The sequence below is a fragment of the Ceratotherium simum genome, chromosome 1, assembly GCF_057802395.1.
Source record: "Ceratotherium simum simum isolate JZ-2026a chromosome 1, ASM5780239v1, whole genome shotgun sequence".
Classification (NCBI taxonomy): Eukaryota; Metazoa; Chordata; class Mammalia; order Perissodactyla; family Rhinocerotidae; genus Ceratotherium; species Ceratotherium simum.
Window position 1 is genome coordinate 17,486,775 of NC_141900.1, and position 20,879 is coordinate 17,507,653.

Here is a 20,879-nt window from a genome sequence, read left to right on the forward strand (position 1 = left end):
AAAAAGAAGTAAGGGAACCTTGAATTGCATTTCTTTTCTAATAATGAAAAGTTTACTGAAGAAGGGAGATTTTTTTCCCTCTGTTTCAGAGGTCCTATAGGTAATAGGTGAAAAGTTGCTTTGAATGGAGTTAAATGAAGTGAAATATTAAAAGGCTTTACTGTTTGTCATTACTCTGGGTCATTTTAACAATATATGTGGTTTTAAATATCAGGGTAATTTATATTTTAAAGAGGAACCTACTCTTTGTCTCATTCAAGCATGCTTTAAAGTGTCTGTGGCAAATATTTTTTGCAAATTACAAGTTATATTGTATTAGCGTACTCTTTAGCCTTGACTAAACCTGATGCTGCTATTTCAAATTGGGGTTTCATTCATTTTAATGTAATGGCATAAGCAACTTAGTTTTAGCTCATGGTTCTCATGTAAGAGAGAATGACCATCATTTTCCAAAGTCAACTACAAGACAGATAGGCTCCTAGGAGGGCAGGGCGTTGATAACAATACTGAGAGTGCAGAAGCAGTGGTTTTCCTTTGTGAGCCATGCAGAGCATGTTACTCCTACAGAGCGAAAGCTCAATCTATAGCTGTATTTGATTTTTACCTTGACCGAGTGCTGGGGCCCAAAGGCTGTCCTTGGGCATTGGGTTTCTCACCTATGATAGCCTACGTAGGAGGAGTGAGTGATTTTCCATGGGCAGGATTCAGAGGATGGGCTGGGTCATTGCTTTGTCCTCCCCCAAAAGAACCTACACTGGAGACGATTTTGTGGCTACTGGTGCAGTTAACTCACAGCTTCTGAAGAGGGACCACATATTCAGTTACCGTAGCTCGTGACCTCCTCTCGTGACGATTTACTCATGTCTCTTTAAGTAAGTGCTTTCTCAATTTTTCTTACATTTTTTATTTTTTTATTTATACAAAGCTGTGATTTAATGTGTAATATTTTATTCCATATATACTCTGAAAAGGTAAAGCAGGTTGAATAATACTTTCTTTTATATAAAGTTGTCTAATGGTTTTATCTGTTTGATGAGTAGTTAAGGCACCCAGACAAAATAAATAATAAATGAAGAACTTACAACAGAAATTGTATGTAGTTGCTTAAGATGTTACAGGCACTACAATTTATTAGTACATCTTTTAGAAAGTGTTTTAGTTGTCTAGCACCTCTTCAGAGAGCTAGGCACTTAAATTGAATAAACTTGATTAGCTAGACGCACAGATCAGGCAGGTATGCCATTTGCCATCTCAGTGTTTGACGCTGTAGTTTTCTCTCCATATGTGTAGTGTGCAACATCAACTTGTTTTAGTACCATTTGTGACATTTATTTTTATTTTCCCTGAAGCTTGTGTGTAAACTCAGAATTAACATTTCAACAGGAAAATCATGAGAGACCTATGTAAATTTGATTAAATGGTATAGATATGCTTTGCACATAGAGAAAGACAGTCTGGTTTATATTTTGGTTAGAAATGGTTGGGTGAACTTCTATACCTGCCTCTCGATGTTTAATGGACATGATTGTTTATATATTATGATATGGAAAGACAAATTTTCTGCATCTTAAATGAAACCACATAGTTATGGATGTTTCATTCACAAAATAGTATTTATGCATGTAGAATGTCTATGTTTAGCATATTAAGTTCTTTCTTTGTATTTGTTTAGCAAGAAGTGTCCAACTGCAGTTGTAATCAGGTTCAAATCAGAATTCAGTTGCTAGCAAAACACATCTTTTCAGCATTGTTTCATTTTCTTTTTATATATTTTAAGCTCTATTCCACACACAGGTATGACATGACAACTAATTTGACCATATTGACAAGAGTTTGGTTTTTAAACTAAGTAGTGTAAATATAAATATAGCCTTAGGTAGACTGTGGTCAGATTGTCTATCTGAATACAACTTCATCTTCAAGGATCTTAAGTCTCTGTTTCTTTCCCCATTCCTCTCTTAATTTTTTCCTACAAATATCTGTTTACTCCCTGTCATGTGCCAGGCACTGTGATGGGCTCTGGGGACACAATGGAGAACAGGAAAGATTCAGTCCCTATCCTTAGGAGGCTTTCAGTTTAGTGGGAAAGATGAACATTATAAAAATACACAATTACACAAAGAATAAAAATCACACAAATAATTCAGTAATTAAGCTGTGGAAGCTAGTCTAGTTTGTAATAATAACATCTCTCCTACCTTCTCGAGAGAATCATTGGTCACTCCCACCTCCTTCATTAATGAGAAGACGTGATCAAACCTATCATTCCAGGTGGGAGGCTGCTGTGGAACGGAGGTCTGTATTCTGTTTGTGCTCATGCTGTCCTGTGTACAATGAACACTTTCTTGTACAAGGCACACTATATTAGGTGATGGGAGAAGGACACAAAGATGGGAGAGGCACAATCTTTGCCTGAAGGTGTAGGGGAGAGAGCATGCACACACACAAAAAAGTCTATTTATCTCTGTGTCTATCTGTATAATATACGTGATGATTAAAACAAGGAATTTCAGGAATTCTGAGGGGGTGAAATGACTTCTAGTTTGCGTGATCAGCTAATGTTTCATTTTTAACTGATCTATTAAGAAATAAATTGGACTTTGATAAGGAAATATGGTGGAGAGAGCGTTCCAAGAAAAAGGAATAGAATAAACAAAGGCAAGAAAGTGGGAAAATTCAAGGCATGTTGAAGGATTGACTCAAGAAGGAAAAACAGAAACAGACCATCAAACAAAATAATAGTTATAAGGAAATAGGAGGAAATAAGGTCTGTAGGATAAAGTGAGGCCAGATCAATGAGGGTTTTTTTAAATTACCTGTTTAAGGATATACTGAGGAAGACCCTTTAGGAAAAATTAATCAGCACTGTTCAGGAGGGTGACTGCGGTGAAGAAGGCCTGGAACTCAGAGCTTATCTGTTGCTGTAGTCTAGGTGAGAGATGGGGACGGCTGGAATTGTCGGTGATTCAGCTGGTATATCAGTGTTTGGGATTTGAAGTGAATTTGCAACAATGCCCTGAAGTTTCCCAGAGATAATCTCTAGAATGGAGAAGCCATTAGGTCTCCCCTCTAAAGTCACACTTTCTAACTGATTTATAAGCCAAGTTTTCCTGATCAATTAGGAACGACATGGTAGCCTCTGATATAAATGCAGGTATTTAAAATGGAAAAACCATATGAATGGCAAAGTAGACAGATTTTGCTTGACATCACTACAAATATTTCTGACCTGATTTTGGCTGATCTGTGAATAAATGATTATTCCAGTCTTGAGAGTTAAATATTTAAAAGTTGGCTCCCTTTTAGAGTTTATGTATAATACAGGACTGATTTTCTGTGCTGCAGACTTCCGCTCTTCATTTCCTTCTTTTTAATACACTATAATTCTTATTCTATCCTTTTTTAGTTCCCTGCATGAAAATTATTTAAACGTTGCACACAAATCTCTTGTGAAAGAAGAAAAGGAAATTCAGTTTGTGGGTCTCAGCGGGAGTTAAGCTAATGCAGCTTAAAATAATGCCGAAAAAGAAGTGCTTATCTGCAGGCAGAGCGCCCCTGATTCTCTTCCTGTGCCAGATGATTAGTGCACTGGAAGTACCTCTTGATCGTAAGTATTAACGTTTTAAAGCTGTTAGGCCCCAGAATCAAAACCTCCCCAGCATTTACCATCGCTCTGAACTGTGTGAGTGGAGAAGATGTCTGTGTGATACTGAAAAGCTAATCAAAATTAATTTGGCTGTTACCTTCAGCACCTGGTGTTTATAAAGAAGCACCCCATAGAAATGGCCATTGAAACGGTCAGACACACTGTCCCCTCCTTATCATTATCCTTCTTCCCCCTCAGATGCCTTTTGTGTACCACGGTGGGGCTGGCCTGAGAAGGAGTGCATTGTGTGCTGCCCTGATCCTCCCAACAGGCAACTCTTTGTAGAAGCAGTCCTGCAAGAAAACTGTATGAATCACTTTAAAGCAATCCTGGAGACCTCCCCACTTCTCCACCCTCTCCCTTCAGATGCTGAGTGCTCTGGAAGAGATTACGGAATGGTCTCTCGGCCAACCCCACCCCCCTCTGTATCACCAAACTATCCATAATTCATTTCTCTTGATTCAGACAAGGCAAAATTCACTTTCAAATTTTGAATCTTAACTACGAGTCTAGATCTAGGAAATGTATCATATCTAAAGCCTAGTGAAAGGTCATTTTTGGTTTAAAAAACGTGATCAAAGATCAAGATGTAAATTTTGAGAATAAAACAAGTCATCTGCAAAAACACTATTTAAAATGGAGCAAGTAACAGCTACTGTATTAGCCCACCCTTTTCCTGATAGTAAAGTAAGTGCTGAACTCTCCCTGGGCTGGGTGGCCTGTTTGTGAAAAATAAAGATAATGCTGGGTTCCAAGTGGTTACTTTTCCTGCAATAGAAAGCAGACTTTTCAATTTGGACAATTACTGTACTTCAGAATTGATTTTCCTTTATCCCTAATCTGCATGACCTCTTTAAATCCATTAGCTTCCTGAATAGAACATCTGTTTGGCAGACTTTCCAAGGTGCAAGGAAGATGGCACTTTCCTGGGGCTGTTCAGTTGTTGGGATGTCATTTTTTGCCAAAGAGGTTGCAATTGCCTATGGGAAGACATTAGAAGAGATGTGGTTTGCCCCACACTTTGTTGACTTCCTTTGCTGTGCATCTAAAGTATAATAAAATGCAATATTTTACTTATTGTCAAAACATATTCATTCAATGACCTTAATTTCAATTCTGAAGATATATATATATATATGAATGGTTAAGCCTGTTGGAATGCCTAAGTAAGCATTTTCCCTAACAGATATATAGGAGAGAAAGAAAAGCACTTGAGAGAAATGCTTTTGTTCTCTCTTGTGTTAAATATATTCCCCCTTAATCTGACTGCTCAATCTGACAATCAGAGGGAAACAGTCACCTAAGGCTAACTCAGTTATCGCTGCTAATGGAGAAGAGGCAGAACCACGATGAAAAGAAAGTCGTGGACAACCCAGGTGCTCCTGCATTAACCTTTGCAAGTAATAACGACAGGCAGCACTGCAGAATCGTTTGAATTATATACAATTGTCATTTCTCCCCTGCCCCTATTCCTTCCACCCCTTCTACATGAGCTGCTTCTTGGCGTGGGTACTAGCAATCCCTGGTGATTGAGAAATTCTGAAGCAGAAGTATACTAACAGTCTGAAAAGTTCAATTACTGACTTGGGGATTAACCATAGAAATATAAAACCCTAAAATCAGTGTTGGATTTGACTTGGATGGAGCACTGTCATTATAGCGATGTCCCATTGTTAGGTATTATTACCATGTGCATAGTGATGTCTGGGATAATAGGATCAGACACTACACAGTATGTGACAACTCAGATTAATTGTAGATTTCAGCGATTTTTCAAATCGAACATAATTACTTGTCCAGCACAACATGTATGGAATGGAATTAGCCATTCCTATTCCTGGAAGGATCATTTTTTGCCTATAGCATTCTCTTTGTTCTCCCATAGGTTTATGTGAGATAGATGCTGCAGGAATAAACAAAACCATTAATGGGAGTTTCTTTCTCTCACAACTTCAACCTTTGCTGTACTGGTTTTTTAGGTCAAATCAAATAGATAAGATGCCCCTTTTATCTTCAGGGTTCTAACGTTCTTGTTACTAACATCTGGTTTTCTTTAATCCTGTTTGCCCACTCATCTGCTGATATTGATGGGGAAAAAGCAAAACTTCTTGAAGATTGTAAGTGTCTTTCTGTAATTACCAGGCAGTGTGAAAATTTGACCATGTGTTTGTTTTTGAATTGATACTGGGAATTAAGTGCACAATTTTGTGTGTTTTGTGCCTAACGTCTCTTTAAGCATGTGTATTTACTGTGGCTAAACATTGCATTTAAATACCAAGAAGCAAGTTTAATATATTCCCTGCATGAATTCTGAAGACTCAGGTATTAATACTCTTTTTCTTTTACCAATATTCTGCTCTACTAACTTCCAAGCTTCATTCACATCTGATGTAACTCAATGAGAAAATTCACAAAATTTAAAGAGAATGACTGTCTGATTCTAAATGCTTGCTGGAATAAAGATATGTCTTTTGGTATCTTCTAGAAGGTGGGTGCGTGCAGATGCTTCACCCAAGTCAACAGCTCTACGCCCTCTTATATTTCTTCAGGCTGCAGGACTGGGTAGACTAGTGTTTCTAGGTGTCATCAGTATAGTGACCCAGTGAATTTGCTTACTGTTTGGAAGTGTGCTCAAGACAAATAAGCAGCCTCCACTCACATCGTTTCTGAGTGGGTCGCTGTAAGCAAAGACTTCTGCTGCCTCTGAGAGCTGGGCAGCGTCTATCATCTACCTAAAAAAGTTTTAGGCATCTGAAAAATCCTTTGATAGGGCATTAACCGAGAAAATTATGTAAAATCACCTTTTTCCTTTATTACTTCAAAGCATTTGTTAGTTGCCAGGTGACCTAAACACTGTTCAAATAGGTACGGCTAGACAGTAAACCCCTGGCAGTTAGGAGTGGCATCTAAGCTGGCTCTGTTGCAGACATATGGATAGAAGTTCTGGGTGTGAAACAACCAGACTTGCACCTCTGTCACTCACAGAAAAGCACAAGGAGGGAGGAGGTAGATGCTACTTTTAAACCCCATTTTCCCTCTAAGGAAAGTAGGGCTTACAGAAGTTAATAAAGTTGCTTGAAGTCTCATGGCTGGTAAGACACAAACAGACTAGCTCTTCTCTACCAGACCAAACTGCTAACCAGCACTGGGAACTGATGGGGCTGGAAGAAAGAGGGTTCTGTGTATAGTGGTGGAGGCTGGAAAGAGCAGCTGGCTGAGCAAGAGGGTAAGGGGGGGATGGATCTTGCTAAAGGGAGGGGAAATTGACACTGTCCAGTATCCTGCATTTAATAGGTACACAATAAATGATCACAATAATGAGTTTAGCTTTTGATCTGTATTTTAGGTGTCAGTTGGATATTTAGTAAGAGATGTCTGGTGGACAGCAACAAGATTGGAGACAAAGCAAGAGAATAGAACCATGTTTGCAGATTTATAAGACATTAGACATGGAAGTGACAAATTTAGCCCTGGCAACGATTAACCGTAGTAAAGAAAGATAAAAGCAGAGGGCAGTTGTTAAGCTTTGTGAAACACTTGGTTGGCAGGTGGAAGAGTTTTCACAAAGGAAGCATAGAGCATGGGCAGGAGGAAAGGGAAGCTCCAGAATATGAAACACTTAAATGATCCAGAGAAGTCTTTGTTGCGGGGGCAGTTCTGCACCTTGTAAGATGTTTAGCAGCATCCTTGGCCTCTACCCGCCAGATGCCAGTACCACCCCCGACCCCAGTGGTGACAACCAAAATTGTTTCCAGATGTGGCCACATGTCCCCTGAGAGGTGGGGGCAAATTGCCCCTGATTGAGAACCACTGATCCATGTAAATAGCTCTTCCTGGAGTTGTGCAAGGCAGTGGCTCCTACCAGGAGAATTTGATTCTTTTCTCTGCTTAGTGCTTTCCTAGTCAAGCTATTTTGCTGCCCTGAGCAACAAAAGAAGTTGAAATACATTGTATCTCCAGTCCCTTCCTGTTCTAACACTCTGTGCTTCTGATTTCACCAGAAGAAGGACATGGTAATCTTAGATTACAGCATTGGACGTTAGATTTTGGACATTAGATTAGAACCAACTCTTCAGATTAAATTGTTCTGGATCAGAACAGTCTCCCCCTACAATCTGATAATAAATGATCAGATAACAGTTTCCAGAGTGAAATGGAAATATTGTCTTCTATCACAGAGAACTTCACAATTCCATTTATCTTCTAAATAAGACTGTTTTATCTTTGTTCCTAGTAGCCACCTACCTCCTGGCTCTAATAAGACGTGTCAAGTCTCTAATTTAACCATCTTTTTAATATTAATGAGTCAAATTTATTTGTTCCCAACATATATTAATTTACATTAGCACACTAATGAACTGTAAGTCAGTTACTCTTTCCTAAGAAATGCAAATTTACCTCATAACTTAAATTTCATTGAAAGGCATTGTTTGAACCAAAGGAATAAGAGGAATTTCTCATTGTTACATCAGAAACGAAATGGTCTTAATTTTAAGCTTGTATTGGTAATTATTTTCCCAAACTTATAGTGAGGGAAAGTGGGCTTTGTGAGTGCATATAAAATTGCCAGAAGGAAGTTATGCCTTGACTTCAAAGTTTTAGGAGACTTTTAAGTTAAAAGTCTAGTGAGGTGTGTGCTGCCACAGTAGAAATTACTAAAAGATTTTCGAGGGGGTTCGGTCTAGGGTAAGTGACTTTAATATAGAAAAAAATGATTGCTATTGGGATACTAAATGCTTTATTTCTTTACATTGTTCTTCTTTCTACAATTAAGTGGTACAGCCTCCAACCATTACTCAACAGTCTCCAAAAGATTACATTATTGACCCTCGGGAGAATATTGTAATCCAGTGTGAGGCCAAAGGGAAACCTCCTCCCAGGTGAGTGTGCTTTCCTTTGTTATGGTTAGCATTGATACTAAGATTGACGTTAATTTCAGATCCTGCATATCTCTAAAGTATCATTTGTAGGTTCATTGTTTTGTGTCTCTGCTTAATTAAAGTCAGTTTGTTCTTCTTAAAAACCCAGATGATTGCATTTCTGTACTCATACCCTTCTGCGAAATGCTCAAAAATTGTGGGAAGGTGTGGAAAAATAGTTTAATGGCTCTAATGGCATCATCACATGGACAAATCCATTTCCTCTGGGCCTCAGTTTCTTTACCTGTAAAATAAAGAAGTTGAATTTGATGACTTCTAAGATCTCTCCTAGCTCTATAGACATCTACAAAATAGTTCTAGGTGGTTTTCCAAGCTTGGCAGGGTTCAGGACTCAGGATTTTCCATATGGATCTTGGCATGAGCGCTGCATAGCATTTTAGAGTTGGGAGAGACATCAGAGATTATCTGGTCCAACCAATATATTTTATAGATGGGAATCTGTTACCCAGTACTGCTAGGTTACTTAGCCAAGGTTCTGCAGCTAATTAGTGAATGATCTGTAACTTGTCCAGTAATATATGGGAGTTGTGGAGAGCTGGATTATTATTATTATTAGAGTATAGTGTGGATTTTTAAGGAATAAAGAAGTGAAAGTTTCTAAATATTTTATTTCTGAGTTTGTCTATTACCAGTCTTAACAAAATATCACAGACTGGCACCTGAGAAAAAATTAACTGGTACTAATTACTTAAGTATATCAAAAACTTGCATCAAAGGTTTGCTTCAGAACAATATATTCTACCGTATGGTTAGAAACCCTCTGGCACTCAGACCTTAATGTGATGTCATTTGATGGAGTTCCCCTTTGGTTTCACACCTACTTAATACCTCCTGTGACTCTCTGTAAGGCACCATTTCCCCACCTCAGCACTACTGATATTGTGGGCCAGATAATTTTTTGTTTTGGGGATGGGGGCTGTGCTGTGCATTGCAGGACATTTAGCAGCATCCCTGGCCTCTACCTACTATATGCCAGTAGCACCCACCATCACCACCTCCCCCTCTAGCAATGACAACCACTGCTATAAATAGGATAAGCAGTGGGAAAGGAAGTCCAAGTGAGCCTGGAAAGCAGAGTAAAGTTGAGAGATTCATGCCTCTGTATGAGCATGGCCATTGTTGATTTGTGACTAGTTATAGAGTATTTAACTACATGAGCACTGTGACTTTTATATAAGGCAATCTTTTCTATAAATAAAACTGAGAAAGAAGAATTTCGGTTGACAATTTGAAATACTTCCTAAGGAATTTACAAAATCATATCTAGAATTAAAAATTCTCAAAATATATTTTATATAGAATTACCACTTTTGATAACCAATATTTAAAACACCCACTGAAGTCATATTTCTTCCCCTCCTCCCAACATAGACTTTGCATTTTGGTAACTTGAAATGGTCTGATCACTTTTAAACACACACATATATTAGTACTTGTGAAGGCCTTTCTTGTCACATTTCAGCCCAGAGCAAATTTTTATAGACAGGTTATCAACTCTATGAACAATGGAGTTTACAATAAAAATGCTAATAAAGCTCTAAGAGAGTGTGCCTCAGAGGCCTGCTTCCTGTATTTTTCTTTGAAAAATGACAGGCAATTTGTGTGCATGATTTCTTTATTGAGTCCGATTTCAGCTAGTTCTAATGAAGACACGTACCTTAAAATGTATGGCCAGCACTTTTTCTAAGTCCTGATTCAATGAAACAGTTAGGTCTGGAGCCTATTGCTCTTTTACTGAATACTAAAATCTAATAATTATTTCTAGTAACCCATAAAACTGCAAGTAATTTGTTAAAGAGTTAAGTAATCCTGTTTTTCTGGACTGTTAACAAGCTTAATCCCTTATGTGTTGGGCAGCTTCTCCTGGACCCGAAATGGGACTCATTTTGACGTAGATAAAGACCCTCTTGTCGCCATGAAGCCCGGCTCAGGAACCCTCATCATCAACATCATGAGCGAAGGGAAAGCAGAGACCTATGAGGGAGTCTATCAGTGTACAGCCAGGAATGAACGTGGAGCTGCCGTTTCTAATAACATTGTCGTGCGTCCATCCAGTAAGTGGGACTTGTCCGTCAAACAGGGCCCGTTTTAAAGTACGGCTCCAAGACTCAACATGTGTTATATCACCCAGATACTATTACAAGAAAGCAATGGCGTTGATTCCTATACTCTGACTTTGTTTTGCATGAAAATTATTGCTCCTTCCACTTTACCCTAAATTCCTCAGCCTAATGCTTTGCCAACCCAATCCATCTTTTATACAAGTCCAGAAGAAAACACCAGGGGTAAGAAAAGTGTTTCTTCCCTGAATTGAGCTAATTATTAGTTTCTCATGTATCTTATGTAAGAGCAAACTTCGTACAGCCAGATGGAAATAAATTCAGTATGAAATGGCTAATTGAGGTCTAAGTGTTATTTCTTTAAACATTTTTGTTTCAAAATTTCACTGGAAATAGAGTGGCCTCGTTATCCTGATATCATTGTGGGTCGTTTTTGCAGTGGTCAGTACCCAAGGGCATAAATTTAAAGAACAGTGACCGTTTGCAGTTCTGGTCATTTTAAAAACTTTCTTTTATTACATGTGTAATATGTGTTCAGTATAGAAAAAAATTAATTACAAATAAAAGAAAAAAGAAATTTAAAAATTACTCATGAATCTTTCCACTCAAGGAAATAATTCCAGCTCTTTCTATTTTTCCTAGGCACGTATGCCTGTATGCGTTTAAAGCGAGCTCATTCTGAAGTACTCATTTGTAACCTTTTATGACTTATCTACATGTCATGTGTTTTCTCACATCAGTCTTATAAATAAGTATACTTATAATACTGTATGGTATTCAAAGGTATAGATGTACAAGTTACTTATTTAACAAATCTTTTGATATTTAGGTGTTTTCCATTCTTTTGAGGAGAACATGCTTGTAGCGAAATTATGTATCTTCCTAATGATTTATTTAATATAAATTCTTAGACATGGAATTGCTGACTCAGAATTTATACTATAAATGGCAATGAATAAAAATTGTCATTTTTTTTTTACTTGTGACACTATGTTTAAAAATTTTCTTGTTATCTTAATGTACATAAATTCTAAATTACTATTTCCCTAAAAGTTTGATTTGTCTTTCTTTCTAGTGCTTTTTTTATTTTTCAATGCAGAAACATCTTAAAAGTTATTGTTTTATTTCGTAGGGTCTCCATTGTGGACCAAAGAAAAACTTGAACCAATAATGCTTCAAAATGGCCAGTCTTTAGTACTTCCCTGCAGACCTCCGATTGGATTACCACCACCTATAATATTCTGGATGGATAATTGTAAGTTTTAAAAACATGAACTTTCTTTCCTTGAGGGTCTTATGATTATTTGCTGTCACAATAAATTATTACCTCTTGTGATTCATAAAATGTTTATAAAATGTTTTAGAGATACTCAGGAAAATAAATGCTCATTGAAATAAACAGCATGTCATTGCATTCACTCACTCGATTTTATTAAGCACCTACTATGTACCAGACACCACTCTGAATAAATCAAACAAATGTCCTGCTTTCCCTGGGCTTGTATTCTATGCAGTGGAAATAGATGGGGGCGGAGAAGGAAGCAGACGGTAAATGCATTTAAAACATGTGTCGGTTGGCAATAAGTGCTATGAAGAAAAATAAGCAGACTTTTGAGCCAGAGACTTAAAGGAATGAGAGAGCAAAGCAGGCGCCTTCGTATAGGGGTGGGAAGGGAAGACTGATGTTGGCCCCTAAGGCAGGAGCACCCTGGTGTGTGTCAGAAGCAGCGGGAAGGCCAGTGTGGCCAGACTGAGTGAGCCAAGGGGGAGAGTGATGGAAAAGGTCAGAAAGGTCCAGGGGCTCAATGCAAAGGGCTTTGATTTTGCTCTGAATGAAGTAGGGAGACACTGAAGGAGTGACTCCACCTGAAACAAAATAAATAGCAGTAGCATCACTTCAGTTCATGTGTGGAGAATGGAGAGGACCAGAGGGAGAGTGGGGAGAGCTGTCAGGAGGCCACTGCTGTCATCCAGGCGAGAGTTGATAGGGACTTAGTCGCAGGTAGTGTCAGCGAGTGGGTGAGAAATGGTCAAATTCTGCATATATTTTGAAGGTGGATCCTCTGGGATTTGTTGGGGTCGAGTTGGGGGCATGAGAGAAAGGAATCAAACTACAAAGTTGAAACTGAACAACTGATAAAATGGAATTGCCATTTCCTGAAACAGCAGAAGCCCATAGAGGAGAAAATCAAGCTGTTTTGGATGTGCTATATTTTTTCATTCAGTTTTTGGCTTTTTATCCCTGACAACAGCCAATATTTATTAGGCATTTACTAAGTGCCAGTCCCTTTGCTAAGGACTTTATGTGGGCTATCTCATCAGTTTTTTACAACAACCCTAAGAGGCATGTCTGATTATTCTTTCCACTTCTCAGATGAGGAAACCAAGGCACAGAGACATGAAGTCATCCATTAGGCAATTTAACATTTGTCCACCCCATCCCTATCCTTGAGGGAATTGTTAGTTGCTCTGCCTCTCCCACCCTCCAAAACCTCCTGTGCTAATAGGTTAGCATGTTACCTTAGAGGTAGCATGGAGACTAGAGAACCAGGGTTTTGGATGTGAGATGTGTAAGACATCCCTGTGGAGATGCCCAGCAGGAGGAGTCAGAGCTACATGGGTCAGAAGAAGATTCAGGGCTCTAGTCAGCAATGTATGCATGTTAGTGCACAGGTGCTCCTTAGAGCCAAGGGCTGATGAGAGAACTGAGGGAGAGAGTACAGGCAGTGAAGAGCAGGCGACTGAGACCAGGAGCCCTCCAGGGTCCAAGACCTTGGGGAGAAACTAGCAAAGCAAATGAGAAGGAGCAGTCACTGAGGTAAGAAGAGAACAAAGAGAGCGGTGTCCCCAGGACAAAGTGAAGAAAGAGTGTCAAGAAGACAGAACAATCAACTGTTTCAGATGCTACTGATAGATTAGGTAACCTCTGATCTGACTGAGAAATGACTGTTGAATTTGGCAACATGGAGGTCGCTGTGGACCTCAGAGTCATTTAGGTGGAATGGGGGAATGAAGGCAAAATATTTATAGGGAATATATTCTATTCCCAGTGACATGATTTCCTCTGAAATCACAGGCTGTACACATTACTAAAGATAAAATTTAGCTCTAACATTTAATTTCCCTTTTTGACTCTTCTTATATGAAAGCACTCAGAGAAAGCATCACAAAGAAGTGGAAAATAAATATATAAATGAACAAACGTATTTTTCCTGGTATTACATAACAGTTTTTACAGATTTTGAAAGAATAAGTAACAAATCAAATGTAAATAAGTGTGTATGGCATCGAGAATAACAGAATCCAAATGTCACTGCCAACATGAGTCCCAGTATTTGGGCCATGGTTCTTAATCAGAAATGATGACCTTTCCACCTAATAAGGAGACATATACATATAATGTCTCAGAATCATCTGAATATCTAATTAATTTTTTTTCCATATTGCATTGCTGGCTATGTCATTTACATACTTTTTAAGCTATTGGCAAATCGTCTGGACCTTTCAAATGAAACTACATCTGGAATATGAGAAAAAATTCAGATCCGTACAGCATTCTTCTTGCAAGATGACATTATCAAGTTATTCCTGTCTGCATACAATTTTTTTTTTAATGTAATGCAAAGGAGCTCAAGGGGCAAAGTGCTACCTACCATCTTCATAAAGTCCCATTCCCTTTAATTTGATCTAGCAACATCTGTCAATAATAAAATACAGCAGGAGAAATGGAAGAGAATAAATGTATGCTTATCTTTAACTCTTTGTATTCATTAAATAAATGTACATTTTCTGTCTGAGTTACTTTTAAAACAACCCTTTCCCTAGGGATTGATGGATTAAAACCATGAATTTACAACCCCCAACCAAACACCTTTCTTGACCAAGAACTTGGTTAACGTAGCTAACCAGCGTTCCTTCAAGCTCTGGCTCCACATGTCCCTGCCGTTTCCTGCCCAAGGCAGCGGCAGGCTTTTAACTATAATTTTACATTTCATGAAATGTTAGCTAGGGCTCCCGCTGCATGAGGAGCAATGGCTTGAGTCAGACTGGAGAAATCCTCTGGGGGACAACACCTGGCCCAAGGCAACTGGGATGTGCGATTTTCTCTCCCTTCAGAGCTGAAGAACTCTCACAGCTAAGGCCCTGTGGACGGAGTCAGAAGCTTCATGGTGCGTGTGAGCCAGCCAAGTATAAATTCACTCGTAGATCAGTGGTCCCACCTCCCTGAGTCCTTCGTCTACTTAGAAAAATCTTCCCTTGGCGCCTGAGGCTAGACAGTTACTTAACTCGACCGGAGGGGAAGTAGATGTGAAACTTGAAGTCAATGAGTGCTGACAGTTCTTCACCTGTTAAGGGCCAGGTGCAGTTTCAGTGCTACAACAGTAGACAAAGCAGATGATGGTGTTTGTCTTAAATTCTAGTGCAGGGAGACAGGCAATAAGCCATACTTATGACAAGGGAAATACGTTGTAAGTTAGAAGGTGATAAGTAATTCAGAAAAGAAAAAGTAGAGATGAGGGAGGCTGGGTGTGGGGGCCTCTGATGAGCATGTCTGCAGCATCAAATAGTGTCATCATCACACCCTATTGTTACTTGCCTGTTTGCTGCCTGATTCTTCAATTAAATCAGGTGCTCACGGCAGGGACCCTGGCATGCCCGACACATTGCTCAGGGCCTCGCTCACAGTTAGGTGCTCCCACAGTATTGCGTGTCTGACCATGTATATGTAGATGCAACCCATGTTAACATCATTACGAGCTTCCTGAATGCATTTTCTAAGATACGTGTGTATATGTGTTTAACAAGTAGGGACTGATTTAAATACTAGGGAAAGTCACACAAACTCTTTTTGTAAAACATTTTTTTGTCTACACTTGCTTAATAAAACACTTCACTGTAAACCTCTGATCTCACCTCTGCCCCCACTCCAGAGAAATTCACAAAACTATTTGTAGATACATTTATCTTGCTGATTTGGAAAGTGGCTACTTTATGATGGAATGATCTGGATATCTCTCTGCCTTTCTCCAGCCTTTCAAAGACTTCCACAAAGTGAGAGGGTTTCCCAGGGTCTGAATGGAGACCTTTATTTTTCCAATGTTCTCCCGGAGGATACCCGTGAAGACTATATCTGCTATGCCCGATTTAATCACACTCAAACCATACAGCAGAAGCAACCTATTTCTGTGAAAGTGATTTCAGGTAACAGTTCAGCTTCCTGAATCTTTCAATCATGTTTACAAATGGGCTCAAAATATATTAACTGTTAAATACTATTGACTTTGAAGTAAACAGGTTCATTGATCAGGAAACTACCTGTGAATAGTTGGCATATGTATTATAAAGAGCATGCATACCCTAAATACTGTATTTTATATTTTTTGCTGTTATTACCATTACTGTTTCCACGATAACTTTCTGAATCTACTTGGTGTTCTGAGCATTTGCATGTGCTTTATGCCCCACGATGCCTTCAATTGGCAGTCCTGCAGCTTCAGATATATATTCACGTATTACTGGTTGGGGTGGCTGAGTGAATCAATGAGCTAGTTGTGTACACTGCAAAGGACTGTTTTTACTTGGTAGGGATGCACTTGCGCAGTATACCTGCATTTGTTTGCTTTTGTTGCCCAATACTTTTTTTTTTTTTACAATACTTTCTCCCCACCTTTTATGCATTTTTCATAATATTCTGTTTATTTCAGTGGATGAATTGAATGACACTATAGCTGCTAATTTGAGTGACACTGAGTTTTATGGTGGTGAGTTATGGTGATTGTAACTGATATTCTCTCCTTCATTGTAGAATTTAGTTTACTAACTTCACCTCCATGGCTATTTAACCTTATTTCTTTATGAAATTCCTAGTTACATGTTTAGTACTACTAGAATAAATTGTATGTTTCTTATGAAATTTAGCTATAAGCTTTCAAACATGTCACTAAAACATCTTCCATGTTGTATGTATAATAATGAAAATTGTTATAACTGTTTTCATGTAAAGAACCATTTCTCGTGATTTGGAAAAAATCTTTCTTGTACATTCAGAATTATATTTTTCATTTTTTGTCTTGTTCATAAACTTTTCTCATGAACTAAGAGTTGGCAGGATGCATTAACCTGCTAGAATTCTAACTCATCAAGGTCTTAGTAACCTACAGCAACTAACATTAAGTGGATTTTGATAGTGAATCATCACATTTCCTATCTGTTTTCACATGATGTTATCGATGTCAAATAATTAGCAATAGTATTTCTCTTAGTTTCGTTTAAAACAGAGTCACTATCTTCAGTGGAAGTAATCTTTTTAAAAATAGAGAGTTTAACTTCATTCTTTTAAAAAGAAATTGATCTCCTTTAGGTAAATGTGGCTTTCAAGTATAGAGTCTATCGATGAAAATTATGGTTCTGGATATGGGGTCCTCTTAATTATCTATACGGCAGAATTTCTGCTGTATTAATTTTTTACCCTTGAGATATGAAGTAAAAAAACATTAAGATAGTATCAATGTACTATCAATGAGCAGAGCAGACATACCACAACTCCTGCCTTACTTTATTTTATTTTAATATACTCCTGAAAAATATGGGCTTCAAAACCATTCCCAAAGTGATTTCAGAGGGGTAAGGTTTCCTCCACAATCTCTAAAATCTTAGAAAAACTCTAATTTCTCTCAAGTAATACCTTCTCTGATATTCTTTTTTTTTTTTGAGAAATGAGAATAATTCATATATTACCTTTTCATTCAGTTTTTGTGAGTGTCAAATAGATAATGCATTAAAGTGTTGAAAACTGTCAAGGGCCATAGAACCTTAAGATGGTATGATTTCTGCTTTAAGTTTTTCTGAGAGGTCATCAGAAGATAAGGCCACATTTAGGCAACATCTCCATATGAAAGAAGGTAGCCTGTGTAAATCTCCCTGAGATCTCTAACTTGAGCGCTCTTTGTTTTTCCATTGAGGAAACCGATTTCAATTTATTGAACTACACCACTTCTTAATTTATGGCGCACAATTTGCACACCTCTGCCAGTAACTCTCTAGTTTTGTTTTGTTTTCCGTAAACCTTGCAGTTTGGGGGTCTTGATATGTTACACGTCCACCACAGATTTATCTCCATGGTTAGTCAAGGAAATCGACTATGATGTTGTCCTTAGTGTAACCCAAAATGCTCCTTCCACAGTCATTCCTTTCAGAAAAACCTAACATCTTCCAGAAGATAGACAGGTAATTTTCTGTTTGACCCGAGCACTAATCTTAAGGGATAGATGGTTTGTTAACATGATTTTCCTCTCTCTGTCTGCATTTTGAAAATTTGCCAACCCACTGAAAATTCATGAAAACCTAACCCAATTTAAGGACATGTACAAAAAGAAAATAGTCCTTACCATTAGTGCTTATGCAACCAAAATTATTTTTATTTCTGGCTGAGTGAGTGATGGCCATTTGTAAGGCAGAGAGTGTGTATGTGTTGTTTAACAGATTTCACAATCAATGTTAAATGGTTTTGAAAAGGGATTAGATTTTTAGACAGTGAACTGTGTTTCTAAAAATACATATTGATAACTTTTAATGCATATTGATTTTCTTGTTTGCAGCTAAATCAAGTAGAGAGAGGCCACCAACATTTTTAACTCCAGAAGGCAATGCAAGTAACAAAGAAGAATTAAGAGGAAATGTCCTTTCACTAGAGTGCATTGCAGAAGGACTGTGAGTCAACACTTTCTTGTACATTGATATACGTTTGGTGAACAACACTTGATGTACATTTCTTATAAAAACATAGTAGATTGGTAGAGAGACATTAATATCATAGGAAGTGCCATTGTCTTATACCAATTCCATCAAACATCAAGAAAAATTTGATCACTTTTTCCAAAATAGGCCATATGAATCTCATATTGTTAAAATATTTTGTTAATGTGATAGTGTTCCTCTTGAAATAAGTATCAGTAATCAGCTTTTGATTGCTATGATTATAATTAGGGTATATTATTTTGCTACTGATGTGGAACAAACCACCTCAAAACTTAGTGGCTTAAAAACTATAGCTATTTATCATTGACCATTTGTTTACAGGTCTGCAGGGCGGTTGTGCTATAGCAGACTAGATCCAGCTAATTTCAATTGAGCCTGCTCTTGCATCTGCTAGGTGGCTCAGCTTTGGGTTCACAATTCTGAGGATCTGCTTTCTGTTAGCAGGGCAACTGAGCTCTTGGCTGTGAGTTTCTCTCATCCCTCTAGCAGTCTAGCCCTGGTTTATTCTCCTAACAACAGAAGCACACATGGCCTCTTAGGGCCTAGCCTTGGAACTGGCACACCGTCCCTCTACTACTTCCTATTGGCAAGTCACAAGCCCAGCTTCTTTGCAAATATCTCATCTGATGCCTTAAAACTGATGCCACCCCCAGAACCCACGTGCCCTTGACAGGAGTTGCAGGAAGGCCTCGGATCAGAGGGACACATTTGAGGACACCTTCTGCATAGCCCGTCTCCTGCCCGGCATAGGGCAAGTACTATTGATATGGGCACATTTGCTGAAAACATTGAATGGAATCTTGGAAACATGTTGTGATCACGTGTTGTGATCTGTGTTGTCCTTGATCTGGTAACTCAATGATCTCACATTTCTTCCCAGAATTTGCCTCCGGGAATAACTTGACTGCAGGAGACACATGGAGGCCTCTGCTGGTCATGTCAGGAAATCACACTACAGACTACTCAGTTCCTCAAGTAACTGAAAACTAGGAAAACCCCCTTTTAAAGATATGTTAAATATATCTTTAAGTAAATTAAAAATTAAGTTAAAATTTTTAATTAAAAAAACCCTTTCAATTTTCATCATCATTATGTTAGAACCTGGTTTGATCTACCAGCCTCCAACCTTTTGGGAGTAGAGGTAACCATTCGCACAATTTAGTGATTTCCCTTCCCACCAATAATATATTACATAAAAAACTAAAATATGGTCGGTATTTGGAAATTGCATAAAACTTCCAAAAGAATTTTTAAAACCTTGAAATGTTGTAAAACTAAGATTGGAGCTCTGTGACTTACAAACCAAGAAGCATAAGACTCATAGAATCAAAATATTTCTCATTCTTAACAACTGCTCAGCGAAGCAGTAGGCCTCTACAACAATTCATGACTTAGTTGAACTGTGATCTCGTGCTTCTATCCCCATCACCCTCTCACCTTCGGATCATATGAGACGCAGATTAATCTGACTATAAGGAAACATCATAATATGTTATCAGATGCCACATGTGTGTAGTATCTTCAACTTCTCAAAATGATTTCACATTTTCTACCTTTTTATATTTATAGTATGTTTTATTTTAGAAGCTATTTCATCAAATATCTATGTTCAATTATTTTTATTCAACCGAACAACCCAAAAGCAATTCTACAAACATTCAGTTAATTCCACTTGCATTTCTAATGACAAATATTGTCTCTTCCTAAGGGCATGGGCCATTCTTTTTTCAGCTTTATCTTCTCAACACACAACTCAGCACTTGGTCTACAGTTCACTGCTTAGTAAATGTTTGTGTTGAATGGATTTTGATTTTACTCTCATGAAAACCTTCTAAAGTCACTAGATCAAGTCAACATTATTGTCCCCCTTAAGGCAACTGAGGCCCAATGAGGTCAGGGATCCAAGGTCAGAGAGCAATTTAGGGACAGGGCTGGGACCTTGAAGCAGATCTTTTAACTCTAAGCTTGTGTTCTGGCTTTCATTTGGCTCTATATTTCATGATTTAATAGGAAACACAGGTGAGAAATGGTGTGAGTAATAACATAAGTTTGATTTATTCTTATCAATTGGTATAATATTTTTAAATATCACTAATAATGAAATTAAGGAAAGAGCGCTATTCCTCTAATCACTTCATTCACATCATCAGATAGCATGTTATAAAATAGAAAAGTTCTTCCATTTGATATAGAATTGTGTATAAAAGTTAAAGGGCACAAATATTTTATTATCTCTGTGCATTTTTAAATCTAGCTGATAAAAAATTATAACTTGATATCATTAATTTCATGGTAATTCTTTTGATTGATATAGTACCTTCCTGTAAAATTTTCCAAGGGTGCCTCATTGAGCAGACTTTGAAGAAAATAATTAGGTCCCTTCAGTAAAGGAACTCCTGCTGGCATTCTCACTGCATCATTGAAGTCCAAGTTTATGGTGTGCCATAATTAGTATAGTTCTGCTTATGTGAAAAT

The 20,879-nt window shown here is 38.0% G+C and overlaps 1 protein-coding gene across 1 annotated transcript in view; it reads left to right on the forward strand.

The window, feature by feature from the left end:
• NRCAM (neuronal cell adhesion molecule) overlaps positions 1–20,879 on the forward strand; it is a 273,400-nt gene that overhangs the window by 188,835 nt on the left and 63,686 nt on the right. Inside the window, exons 4-10 of the mRNA XM_087436969.1 lie at positions 3,407–3,607; positions 8,421–8,526; positions 10,444–10,640; positions 11,779–11,901; positions 15,678–15,848; positions 16,352–16,408; positions 18,245–18,356. Coding sequence (XP_087293095.1) covers positions 3,502–3,607; positions 8,421–8,526; positions 10,444–10,640; positions 11,779–11,901; positions 15,678–15,848; positions 16,352–16,408; positions 18,245–18,356 — 872 coding nt within the window. The 5' untranslated portion in view covers positions 3,407–3,501. The remainder of the gene's footprint in view (positions 1–3,406; positions 3,608–8,420; positions 8,527–10,443; positions 10,641–11,778; positions 11,902–15,677; positions 15,849–16,351; positions 16,409–18,244; positions 18,357–20,879) is intronic.